Source organism: Rhinoraja longicauda, chromosome 20, assembly GCF_053455715.1.
Source record: "Rhinoraja longicauda isolate Sanriku21f chromosome 20, sRhiLon1.1, whole genome shotgun sequence".
In the NCBI taxonomy this organism is placed as follows: domain Eukaryota; kingdom Metazoa; phylum Chordata; class Chondrichthyes; order Rajiformes; family Arhynchobatidae; genus Rhinoraja; species Rhinoraja longicauda.
In genome coordinates, this window is record NC_135972.1 from 38,808,210 (window position 1) to 38,822,144 (window position 13,935).

General features: G+C 39.2%; 1 protein-coding gene across 1 annotated transcript in view; it reads right to left on the bottom strand.

Moving 5' to 3' along the window:
• LOC144603739 (F-actin-capping protein subunit alpha-2) overlaps positions 1-13,935 on the bottom strand; it is a 43,339-nt gene that overhangs the window by 15,657 nt on the left and 13,747 nt on the right. Inside the window, exons 2-6 of the mRNA XM_078417438.1 lie at positions 7,283-7,346; positions 6,042-6,093; positions 5,123-5,186; positions 2,887-3,093; positions 133-212 (exon numbers count right to left, since the gene is read on the bottom strand). Coding sequence (XP_078273564.1) covers positions 133-212; positions 2,887-3,093; positions 5,123-5,186; positions 6,042-6,093; positions 7,283-7,346 — 467 coding nt within the window. The remainder of the gene's footprint in view (positions 1-132; positions 213-2,886; positions 3,094-5,122; positions 5,187-6,041; positions 6,094-7,282; positions 7,347-13,935) is intronic.

The window sequence follows — 13,935 nt, forward strand, 5'->3', positions numbered from 1 at the left end:
GGTTAGATCAGCAGATACATTCCCTCTTCTGGAGCTTTAATGCGTTTTCTATTATTCCTCTGCCTTAATGCTGCTCTTATAAAAGTGATAACACTTCTCTGGTATTACTGCAGCACGAAGTGATCAACATACCAGAAATTTTTGGGTTGAAACTGATGACTCTCAATGCATACTATGATAGTTTGATGGCCACCAATGGTTTTCCCATATACCTGGAAAGAGAACATAATTTAACTTGGAATGACCCAAATAAAGTGATTAACACACAAAGCAAATGTAATAAAACCCAAAGTTTCTCTAATGATTACATTTGTTTGGTGACCAGGTGTTAAATTTAAATCTGCTGGATTGCCTGGAATGATTTTTTTTTGGATGGAAATACAAATTGATGCACTCCAACCAAAACGTGTTTTGATGAGGAAAGCAGCAAATGCACCACATTCTATAAAGAAATAAGATTTTCCACTGAATGCACTTCAGCTGCTGATATTTGTGTTTGAAAAACCCCATGATAAACAAGAAATTTAATTTAAACTAAATACCATAAATGTTGTACTTATGAAATTTATAATATGTTAGGAATAAGAAAAAAATCCAGAAAATGGTGACTTGCTCAGAAGATCAGGTAGCCTCCATGGAGAAAACGAGTTAATGGTTAAGGTCAATGATAGGAAAATTAGAGATACAGGTTCTAAGATCAAGAAAATCAGATAGGACGATAGAGAAAAAAAGAAAATCTGAGAGTGAAAAGCAGGGAGATTAAATAACAAAGAAATTGTGGCATAAAGAGAAAGGTCATAATAACAGGACAAGAAACAAACATCTGCAATGTCAAAGCAACGAGTGGTTGAGTAACTCAGTGGGTCAGCAGCATCTCTGGCGGACATGGAGAGGCAATGCTTCATGTTCCCACTCAAAGCAATGGTTGTCCATGGCCCCCAAACAAGTTGCCAGACCTGCTGATTTACTCCAGCCCTGTGTTTTCCATCAAGATTCCAGCATCTGCAGTTCCTTGTGTCTGGGGTGTCAAAGTAGGTAAAGCAGAACCCTAATCTGAAATGACCCAAAGAAAATAATTAGATTCTAGAAATTGCAAATGAAGTTTGAAAAGTAGTCCAAATAAACCACACTGCCACAAGTAAATGTTGAAGCCCTGGACAGTGGGGTGGAAAGAGGGACAATGGTAGAGATTGTATCTCCTGCAGTTGAACTGATGGAATAAGGAAAAGGAGAGGGTGTTGACATAAATGTTCCTTGAGAACACTGAAGGGGAGATGAGACCAGTGATGTTATTTGGCAAGACACGCAGGAAATGGTGGTGAGGATGATGCATTAAATTTGCTATCTGGCAAGACGAAAGGCAATCTTATCCTGCTTCTCAAATGGACAAGAAAGATTAAGAAAAGAAGTGCAAGAAATAGGCTATGTCAACATCAGTTGAAGATAAAGACAAGCCAGAAGCACAGGTGTAGAAATTGAATCATAACAGATGCAGAAACTGGGAAAATAGAAAGAAACCTTGCAGAAGTAGGAAGTAGTTCAGAGATAAAGTTACAGGAAATAAAAACTGGAGACAGACTTTACAAAGACTAAGGATGGAGACTGGCAGCAAAGTCATCAACATATTTTAGTTAAGGATGAGTCAATGTACCACACAAGACAAGAACCCAAGTAGGTTAAATATCCAACAAAGAAACAAGCATGGTCTAAAAAGAAAAGGTTCTCAGAGTAATAATATATTTTGAGGACAGTGACTGGAATTAAGATATCTTACACAATATCAGAACAAGTGGCAGTGGGAAGCAGGTTAGGCCTCTGACAAGGATGTCCCTCCAGATGTCTGAATGTAAAGCTGCAGAGGGATTGGCCATCTTTGATGAAAATGAGAAACTTGCAGATATGAAACCAAAAAGGCAAAGGATGTCAGAAATGGGCCACACACTGGACTTGGACAGGAAAGTAGAAAAGAAATGAGCTCTACAGGAAAATGACATTTTAGAGAATTGGGTCTATGAGGACAGGCCTGCTTTCTGATCTTGGAAAGAGGGTGCAGGGAGGCTGTGGATGGTGACAGAGACTCCTGAAGTTAGAGGCTATGGTAGAAAGATTAAGATAAACGGAAATGTATGGAATGCCATGGGCTGGTATTCAATAGTTGGCTCATAGTCCAGAGGGAGGTATGAAATGGTTTCAAGAAAGATGGCAATCAGCCTCTACAAGGTAGATGCCACTTTCTCCATTAAATATCATTGACCCTTTTGGAAGATTTAATCATAATGTTGTGCCGTCCTTTGTGAATGGAATGCTACAAGTTATAGTCAACATTCCTTCTCTCCTGAGATGCTGCCTGACCTGCTGAGTTACTCCAGCATTTTGTGAATAAATACCTTCGATTTATACCAGGATCTGCAGTTATTTTCTTATACTACAAGTTATAGTCAATATCAATTGGACAATGTCATTGGAATTTAATTAGAAAATCTGAATCCAGATGTATTCTTCAAAAGAAAATGAATACAAGATACTGATTAAATATGAAAAGGCAACAGCACAATGAAAATGCAGAGATAAAAATGGTCAGCACAGGAAATAAAGGCTTTTTGCAAGATGATTAGGATGGTAACAGTGATTATCTAGGAATGGAAACTGCTCTTGGATGAAGAATATTGAAAGGAAATAATCTTATCCAGAACATATTATTTTGAGAAGTACTTTAACAAGATGACAATGATAGTTATCTCATTTTCAACTGAAAAACAAAATCACAGCCACAAAGTGTCAGTTGGATAAGTTAAGAAATTGGTTGAACACAAAAGGAAATAGTTGTAATAAATAACACTTATTCAATGCTATTAATTCAGAGCAAATACAGAATGAAATACTGACAGTGCAGACACCATTTGCATAATGTTCTTTTACGTATGCTCTCATGGCAGTATCCACGGCACTTCGCCAGGAATCCAATGCATTCTCAACATCATGGGGCTTAGGATCACTTGCTTCTTTTCGTAAATGGTCAAATTTGAATGAGATCTTGTTCCTGGGATCCAAATATCTACCATTGCCAAGATCACCGTGCTCCGTTATTAACACCTGTAATGAAGTATTAACAGCACCATATTAAGAGCAAGAAAACAATGAGGGGCTTATTTTCTTTACTTTGCAAATTGAATTTCATCATGAAATGATCAGCTAGATCTTGCATTAAAATATATCGAATAATTAGAATATCAGTCCTAGATTAATGTCAAATTCTACCATTATATTTGAGAATATAAATTAATTGAGATTTTAAAAAGTGCAAGTGATATTTACTGTGAAACAAATCTAGTGATCCATTTGTTAAAAGTTTATCCATTTAAAACATTTACTGCATTGAATATTAAAGGCCAGGAATATTAAATCCTAAGCGATCCAGCTGACCTGTCATTGCTAACTCATAACAAGCAAGGAGCTTAGCTCGGTCTCCTTTTGAAAATGTGCAAGTTACTCAGGTGCATCATAGCACAATAACAAATATAATAAAAACAGGAAGAACCACCTTTAATATTGACATTAAAGAAACCCGAAACAATCTGTCTAAGCAACATGCTTGACAATTACTGTGCTGTCCTGAACAAGCCTCCACTACCAACATAGTGTCTTCTGTAAAGATGCACTAAAAGAACTTGCTAAGTCGACTCAAACCAAACTTGAGCTTGATCAGTTAAAAAATAGCAACAGATACGTGGAAACTCCACTTGCAATAACACTGCCAAGTCATACTTTGTTCTGATTTGGAATTATATCATTCTTTCATTATCACTGGAACAGACTCTGCAAATGCTGTATCCATTAACAGCATGGACCACTTGCACCACAGGGCCTGCAACAGTTTAAGACAGCAGCTGTCTGGTATCTTCCCCACGGGCATTATATAGGAATACATTAAATGCTTTCTTAACAATGCCTCAAGAGTGAATATTAAATCTGGTGTTTCACTTTACCACTGATGTCACCTTTTCAAAGTGTTAGTACTTTTGCAGATAATAAATGGTCCCAGAAAAAAACAATTTTACAAGTTCAAACTACTGTACAGTGTTAGGAATATCCTGAAAACTAACTGCTTTTATATTCAATAAATTAATCAAAATCTATCTGTAGAATCGTAAATTCTAATTAGAGCAGAATTGCACAATATTATTTATTCTCATCAAGTGGGTAACAGAATAGGAAGCAATTTTTAAAATGTTTAAATTCAGTCACAAAAATAACATACTGCATCCAAATTACCCCCTAGAGGATAAATATTAACAGCAAAAACAAATGGAAATTATCATAAATTTCCTAGGTAATTCAGATCATGAGGGAACGGCTTTCTCAGATGCTACCTAAAAATAAAAGCCACCGGTGACCAACAAATTCAGTTCTTAATTGGGAATACGTATTTGGGAAATGACAACACACACCAAGCTTGAGTGGTTCAAATTTGTTTCCCTGGGAACAAAGGTGGCAAATGGGGGCACCTCAGTAATACAAATTTCTGAATGGCATGGATTAGGTAGATAAGAGGAAACCTTTCCCCTTACCAAAGGTTTCTAAAAGTAAAAGACATAGGTTAAAGCAGTGGATTCTGAAGAACTCTTTCACCCAGAGAGTGATTGGAATCGGAAATGAGTTGCCTGAATGGGCACTCACAACATCAAAGTCCCTAGATAAGCTCCTGAAATGCCAGGCCATAGAAGGCAACAGACCAAAGGATAATTAAATAGGTAGACACAAAATGCTGCAGTAACTCAGCGGGTCAAGCAGCATCACGGGAGGGGGCGGGACAAAGATAGAATGTAATTGGAGACAGGAAGACTAGTAGGCGAACTGGGAAGGGGAGGTGATAGAGAGGGAAAGCAGGGACTATCTGAAGTGAGAGAAGTCAATGTTCATACCCCTGGGGTGCAAACTACCCAAGCGAAATACAAGGTGCTTTAGATAGCTAAATAGGATTGGTTGAGATAAACAGTACTTGGCATGTACATAGTTGTCTGAAAGTCCCATTCCTGTGCTGTATGAATCTATCACATTTACATTACCAATTACAGTTCATGTTAATTCAACATCAGTTGCAAGACCACAAATTATTTCATACCTGATCATCATAACCATCAATTTTTGCTGGAGTAAACTGGTCCACATTATACTGTGCAAAGGCACTGGAATCAGATTATGAATAAAAGAAAGGTTACAGAAAGTCCAAATTACTAAGTACAGTTAATTTCATTTTTTTAAAAGATCTGTGATGGGAAAAAAATCTGATAAAAAGCACTTAAATTCATTAAAAACATTAAAACAGTCATCAGAATTACAGAGAGGTAGAAAACTTTAATCCCAAATTCAGAAGACAGAGAAACAATGATCAAGTGTAAAATCATGAGGGGTAGAATAGGCTGAGTTATGAAGTCCCTTAAACAAAATTATATGTAAAGAGTGCAGTACACAGTAATAAGGCATTGCATTGACAGGCACAAAATATCCACAAAAAAGTCACATTTTTGCTACTTTTCATGTACGGTGGCAGGCAATATGTATCAAATACATTAAATATGCAAAAATCATTGGTGATCTTTTTGCTAAGTCAGTTTTATGCAATGAAATTCCCGACTAACGATGATTCGACTTATGCTATTTCGACTTTACAATGGTGCAAACGCTGGGCAACGGCAGCTCGCTTCCAGCCATGTTATCAGGTGTATTAAATGCAGTTCGACGTACGATATTTTCGGTTTGCGACGGGTTTATCGGAACGTGACCCCATTGTGAGTTGAATTGCACCTGTAGTGTCCTGGAGCCCCAAACAAATGTATAGATCAACTGGCCGAAAGCTAGCAAAGGCTTACAAGTACATCATTTTATAAACTTTCCAGTGTAATTAGAAAACAAGCAAAATTGAAAAAGAAAAATTCCCCAAATTCAAAATACTGTTTGCACTGATGAAGTTTGTCAAAAATCCTACTAACATTGCTACAATTACTGCAGGTTCACTCATACTAAGCCGTATGTCTACTTACTGCGCGGTACCCTCCCTGAGAAGATTGTCCTCATTGAGAAGCAACCGCACATCTGGAAGAACATTTCATAGATGTGATTAATAGACAAAAAACATTAATTTAAGGATTAATATAGACAAGTTCAGCTAACTGTCTGCATTTATAGGAGTAAAAAGCATTCAAATTAGTACCATAAAATTACACATAGCAAAATATAATTTCATTACTTAAATACATAGCCTAAAATTGCACTTTCAAAGTATCCTAAAAATAAATATGTACTTTACGTAGTCAACAATCCCCCAGGGGTTTGCAGTGAGTGCCTTAAGGAAATGGCTATATTTCCTGAAACTTTAGAATCAAGGCTGTTTTTCAGTATCGCAATCTCACCAGGGACATGAACAGTGATAGAAGTGAGATGACGGAGAGACTGGTAGAAATGTGAATAAAGAGCAAAATAAAAACATATGAAAGAAGCAAATGACATTTGAGGAGCCACAGATAAAATCTCAATAATAATCACAGTTGTAGATGGACTACTCGAGCATTTATTACTTTCCTTTTGCAGGGCCAATAGAAATAAAACGGCGACTCACTGGAAATAAACACTCAAATAATGGTATACATGCACGTGCTATTTTTTATCATGACAATTTACCAACAGAAACAGAGGTATCAATTTTGCTAATTGCATGGGTAGGATTAATAATTAAACTTATGAACTAAAATTAGTTCAAAAAGAACATCTTTGGATCAAAGCAATAGAACACCCATTCTGAAAGGGGTGGTATTAATAAACTACCATTCAGATGAGAACACAACCCATTTTCTCTTTCCAGTGGCCCTTTGGGATCTTGGATCTCATCAGTATACAGTTACATGCTGCAGTGCAAGAAAGTAAGCAGCATGCTGATTTCTCCAGCTCAACCCACGCACTTCTTCCCTCTCCCTCTCAAAATTGTGATCTTTGGTGTAAATATTGAATAACCACGTTGAGATTAGTCACTACTTCTTGATTATTGATTCTTACTTGATAGTATGGGTGTCAGGGGTTATGGGGAGAAGGCAGGGGAATGGGGATAGGTGAGAGAGATAGATCAGCCATGATTGAATGGCAGAGTAGACTCAGGGGCCGAATGGCCTAATTCTACTCCTATTCCTTATGACCTTACTTGATCATAATTAAATGGAAATGATCAAACTTTCAAATTGGGACCCAAAGAATTAAAAAAAAACATTATTAGCAATTTAACAAGACTTACCATTAAAAACTTCGTTGAATTCTCCTGGTGGAGCATGAATAATGAAGTTTGCTGCTATGCGCACCTGTAATTAAAAGTGTGTTTCTAATTAATTTTCATCCTCAACTTAGGCAAGGTCTAAAATAGCTTGATTTTTTACCTCTCCACAAATTTAAATGCAATACTTTTTTTTATTAATTGGGGAAGAAATGGCAATTCCATTAAAACAACTCCAGAGGAAAATGAACCAGATTTCAGTTGTATTCCCACTACAACCGAAACCATTGCTTATCTTTATTTGCGATATATCAGCACTAGATAATACACAGGTTTAGGTCGAGAGGGGAAAGATTTAAAGGTGACCTGGGAGGCACGCTTTTCCAGATGGTAGTAGATTTATGGAACGAATGGCCACAGGCAGGTACAATTACAATGTTTAAAACATATGTAGACACGTTCATGGATAAGCATCTTTTAGTGGGATATGGACTAAATGCAGGCATTTAGGACTAGCTTGATAAGACACCAGTTTGTGTTGTATAACTGCATTTATTATCTAAAACATAGCACAAAAAGTAAGGAAATTTGTGTTTGGTAGATTATTTCTTTGTTGTAACAATGCTTCTTGGCAATAAATCATACCGTTGGAAAGCCTGTTTATTTCCATTTTAAATGGTGCCACATTTGTAAGGAACATGCATTTGTGGGATGAGCAGCAGAGCTGAGTATATGGGTTGCGCCCATGAAAAATTTGCCAAATCTTCTCTGCCAATGCCAAACAGCTTATTCTGCTGTTGCTATTGACTCTTGTTTTGAGCTTCTGGTACCCCCAGGTGCTGACAATCAGGTGCCTGATTGGCAGCATCTGTGAGCATGGGCCCTGCTACAGTGGTCAGTAGGTGTCTGCTCCAAGAATCGGCATGCCACATTTGACTGATCTGGATAGGGCCCGTGCGATAGGGCAACTTCAAGCTGGTGTTCCGCAAAACCAAGTTGTGGCATTATTTGGAGTGAGCCCTAGTACCAAAAGCATTTCAAATCTTCAGTTTTGACAGACATCATTGTTGGGAGCTGTGGCTTTAGCATTTGTTCAATGTTTCCAAAGCAGTTTCATCAATGGGTTTTTTTGAACCTCGTTGTTGCACGAGCCCCATACAATCCCTTGATGCACAATTCCTTGTATAAAAGCACTTGGATTTACTTCCATAGTGATGGAAGTGGCGTAATAGCATACCGTCTAGATCCCATTCCAGATCAACTAAAATAATTGGCCCCCACATTACAGAGATGGAGAAAATAGATAGAATTGTTGAAGCTGGCACAGTTTTAGTTATCAAACCATTATTAATTCAATCCTAATTTTAAAAGGTGAATTCCATTCTTAGCACTCATAAAACAGAAACATGATGATTCTTGTGTTATGCCTCACTGTAATCTACTGTTCTTATACTTGTACTTGGGTATGATTGTACTTATGTACAGTAAGATTTGCTGAATTGAATGCAAAAAAGAATTTCACTGTGCCTCATTACAGGTAACAATAAAGTACCATTGACTATTAAAGTTGAATGATTTGTACTTTTATATTCTGTTCTTTAACCCTCAAAAATAAAACAATAAAAGCATAGGTAGACCATATGGCTGCTCAAGCCCGTCCTGTCATTCAATATGATCATGGCTGATCTCTGCTGCCAGTATCTCCTTGTGTGCCAACTCTCCATGGCTCTCAATTCCCCACTCTTTCAGAAATTTACTCAAGTTTACTTAAATACTAATAATCTTTCCTCCACGACCCTCTGGACTAGAAAATTCCAGAGATTCACCATCCGCTGCAAAAATAAATTTCTATACATGTCTACTTTAAATGACTGGGCTGTTATCGTTTTACTATGCCCCTTGTTCCATACTTTCCCATTCTTGGAAACTCAGCCATCTTGTGCTATAAAAGAGATCATCCATTTAATTGTATTTTTTGTCCATTTTTTACTTTTATAAAGGAATTCATTTTCCATCAATTTAGGAAATTCCTTTGATGAAATGGCAGAATGGTTGCCATATTGGCTAATTTCAGTTAGTTAGACTCTCCAACTACCAAAGCTAATTTTCCGACAATTCTAGATAAAGGCAAGCCTGATACACAGCATACCTGGAGCAAGTTATCTTAATCATCCACTAATTCTATTCAATGGGATTCTGTTCTTTCAATAAAGTCTCAGTACTTGCAAGTTGTATACAATACCTTATGATCATCGCTTTCAATAGTCTTTAAACAATTGACATCTGTTCCCAACCAGATGCCATATCGCTATCAAAATTATTCAAAGCATAAATATTACCAAAATTAAATGGGTTCTTTAATTTTAGAAACAAATACTAGCAATGTCAATCCAGGTCAGCATAAATGACACCAGTGAAACAATTCATAAGTCTCCTGAAACAAACATCAAAGCAGGAAAAAATTCTGGGTGCATACCTCCTACACTGCTAAAATACAAAATGCAAGATGATACTGAAGAAAATTCAATTGAAACTAGTTGCCCAAACATGTTGCAGGATGTGTCCACTCATGCCTTAGTTGGTAGGGATTCACAACTTTAAAATGAAATGCTTATTAATAACAACAGGATTATTTTCCTTTAACTATCCAAACCCAGCATTTTTATTACCTGGGGATAACATTGCAGTGATGTCCAAACGTACAATATCACACAACCAGATGTTACCTTGAAACTAGTTAATTATTTTTGCATGAAATAATATCCTTAATGTCTTTAGCCATGTACTTAACTCAGAAACACGATAAACTGCACCCAATAAGATTTCAGATTTCAGAATGATTCAGTATGCCGAGGACAATTGCCCTGACCATGGGCAAACCTGTCGTTCTCTCTTCACTCATTGGTGCCAAGAGATCTTTTGTCCATTAAGTTTTGCAAAATGTGATCTGTTCAAAATTTAAAGCATAAGCTAAACACCAAAACCACCAATTTGTTTAATTATCTAAATCAAAATAACCAAATTACAACTGAGAGCTTAATCAACAACATACAATTGATATTGCCGAAGTGCTGCTGACCAAATTGGTCATACAAATCCATAACTCATGGAAATTCTTTTATTGCACTGTGGCCCAACTATCTGAAAAAGGGTCGAAGGTCCATCAATTACACTTACATTCTACAAGTCTGTTGTCCTATTGATCACATCCACCATTTATCCTTTCAATTGTTAAAATGAATAGAGAATAACATATACTCAGAATAACAGAATCGCTTAATTATATGATCACATTATATTGTTATGCAGCCAATTTGCTATTCATTCTGCTACTGGTTCTCTGGCTCCACATACATGATGTCTACTGTACTGTATAACTTTAACTCCATTACTCTTTCAAGGAATCCAATAAGGTTGATTGGGTCAGTCCTCATCTTTTGGAATTTGAGCAGACTAGGTACTTTTCTTACTAAATGATTTGAAAAACCTATGCTCGGTCTTTAGGACCACTGCAGGACTTCCGACTTTCAAGATTCACATTAGTTATCTACCACTCTTCATGTACAATTCCATTAAGTATATGCACGCAGAAGCAACTCTGCCAATTCTTCATTGTTAGTATGCAATCCATCCAAGGATTCACTTCAGGTTTAATAATTTTATTGAAAAAAATCTAATCCTGAGAATGGAACGGCCAACGTGTTTTTCAGGTTTTTGGATGTTAGGGAAGAAAGAAATACATGGACAATGATGCAACTTGTGCATGTGCAAAAGAGGCTGAGCAGAGCAGCAGCAAGAAAGTTTTAAAAAGCGCAATTTGATCGGCTCATTGAGGCACAACAGCCAATGTGTAAAAGTATAGTGGAGCGCCCATTTGAGGCCGTGTCCTGACATGCAAGTGGTGCATTTTAAGGTCAATGTTGAAGCTTTCACTTGAGGCTTCGTTGAGGATGCTAAGTAGAAGGTGACAGAAGATATTTTTTGTGACTTTCTTCTTTTGTATAACTGCAGCCAGGATGGCAGTTATAACAGTGGTATGCTCCTATTGCAGCGTATAGAAAGCCAGGACTACATCTGTGGGAAGTATGTTCAGCTGCAGCTCCTAACTGACTGCACAAAGATGATTGTGCTGGAGAAAGAAGCAACCAGGTTTGCAGCACTTGGTCTGACTTGAAGCAGAGTGGGCTAAGGTGAAGTCAGACAGAGCTCTGGAGATGGGAGACCAGTTAGTGGGACAGACAGGAAATTCTGTGGCTGCAAATAGGATGGTGTGTCGCCTCCCTGATGCCAGGGTCCAGGATGTCTAAGTGCCATTCTCAAGGGAGGGCGAGGAGCCACAGATCATTTGCACATAGGTGCCAACAACAATTACCAACAACATAAGTAGGAAAAGGGACATGGTCCAGCAGAGTGAATATGTGGAGTTAGGAAAGAGGTTAAAAAGCAGGAACTCAAGGGTGGTAATCTCTGGATTACTCCCAGTGCCAGTGAAGGTAGGAATAGTGGTAGTGGGAGTGGCGCCTAACGGCTGCGGGCTCGCTGGCAGTCTGTTGTCTTTTTTCCCTTTTGTTTGTGTGTTGGTGTTGGGGTGTTTTTTTTGTTTTTGTTTTTGGCTGTGTATGTGTGGGGGGTGTGGGGTGGTGGGGTAAACCTTTCTTTTTTTAGGTCGGGATGTGGCTCGGCCGCGGGACTTAACAGCGCCCGGCGCGGCTCGGCCGCGGGACTTAACATCGCCCGGGGCGGCTCGACTGCAGGGCCTTCCATCGCCCGGCGCGGCCGCAGGACTTAACATCGCCGGTGCGGCTCGGCCGCGGGGCCTTCAATCGCCCGATACGGCTGCGGGACGTTTCAGCGCTCGGTGCGGCTCGGCTGCGGGGACTTCCATCCCCTTGCGGGGGCTGTGCGGGTCGGTCGCCTCGGTAGGGGTCGAGCTGTCTGTCCGTGGACATGGGGGTAGAGAGGGGAAGTTTTGTTGCCTTCCATCACAGTGAGGGGGTGTTTGGAGTCACTGTGATGGATGTTTGTGTTGGGGTCGTGCGTCTTGTGTTCTTTTTTTTGTTGTGTTCTGTGATTGCTGGAAAATGTAATTTTGTTCGGTATCTCGGTATCGAATGACAATAAAAGAACACAATACAATACAATAGGACAGGCAGAATGGATATGCGGTTGAGGAACTAGTACAGTTCGCTGAAGTTTAGGTTTTTGGATCATTGGAATGTCTTCTGGGCGAGTGGAGACCTGCACAACATGGCCAGGTTGTCTGTAAACTGGAGGGAACTAATATCCCAGGATTTCCCAACTAATATCCAACTAATTTCCTGTTTGCTAGTGCTACAGGAAAGGGTATAAACCAGACTGGAAGGGGGTGGGGGGTTCCAGAGCAGAAAGGGGACAAATGAGAGATTGGGCCAAATACAATAGTCAAATAAACAAAGACTAGCAGACAGGACAAAATGTGTAGGAAGTAACTGCAGATGCTGGATTAAACCGAAGGTAGACCCAAAATGCTGGAGTCACTCAGCGGGACCAGCAACATTTCTGGATTTCTTGCCATAGAGGGAGTACAGAGAAGGTTCACCAGATTGATTCCTGGGATGGCAGGACTTTGATATGAAGAAAGACTGGATAGACTCGGCTTGTACTCGCTGGAATTTAGAAGATTGAGGGGGGATCTTATAGAAACTTACAAAATTCTTAAGGGGTTGGACAGGCTAGATGCAGGAAGATTGTTCCCGATGTTGGGGAAGTGCAGAACAAGGGGTCACAGTTTAAGGATAAGGGGGAAGTCTTTTAGGACCAAGATGAGAACGTTTTTTTTCACATAGAGAGTGGTGAATCTGTGGAATTCTCTGCCACAGAAGGTAGTTGAGGCCAGTTCATTGGCTATATTTAAGAGGGAGTTAGATGTGGCCCTTGTGGCTAAAGGGATCAGGGGGTATGGAGATAAGGCAGGTACAGGATACTGAGTTGGATGATCAGCCATGATCATATTGAATGGGGGTGCAGGCTCGAAGGGCCGAATGGCCTACTCCTGCACCTACTTTCTATGTTTCTATGAATGGGTGACGTTTCTGGTCGAGACCCTCCTTCAGACTGTTGTCAGGGGAGAGGGAGATACATAAATAAGGACGTAAAAGGTGTGAAAATAAGTCAAAGGGAATTAGAGATCAAGGAAAATGTAGAATAGATCATCGTTAGCTGGGAGAAGATAACAAAGTAAACAGAGATAAAATGTAGCCGGAGACAGTAAGTCTAGTCGGAGAACTGGGAAAGGAGGGATTGAGAGAGAGGGAGAGCAAGGGTTACTTGAAGTTAGAGAAGTCAATGTTCATACCACTGAGGTGTAAGCTGCCCAAGCAAAATATGAGCTGCTGTTCCTCCAATTAGAGCTGGGCCTCACTCCGACAAGGTGACAATAGCAGACAGGACAGGCAAACTATGCAGGTACGTAGTTCTCTGAAAATGGCATCACAAGTAGATAGGGAGGTCAAGGAGGCTTTTGTTACATTAGCCTTCATCAGTCAGGGTATTCAGGTTGCGATGTTATGTTACAGTTGTACAAGACATTGGTGAGGCCATATTTGTTCAGTGTTGGTCATCCTGTTCATAGGAAGAATGTTGTTAAGCTGGAAAGGGTAAAGAGAAGATTTACAAGGATGTTGCCAGGACTCAAGGGC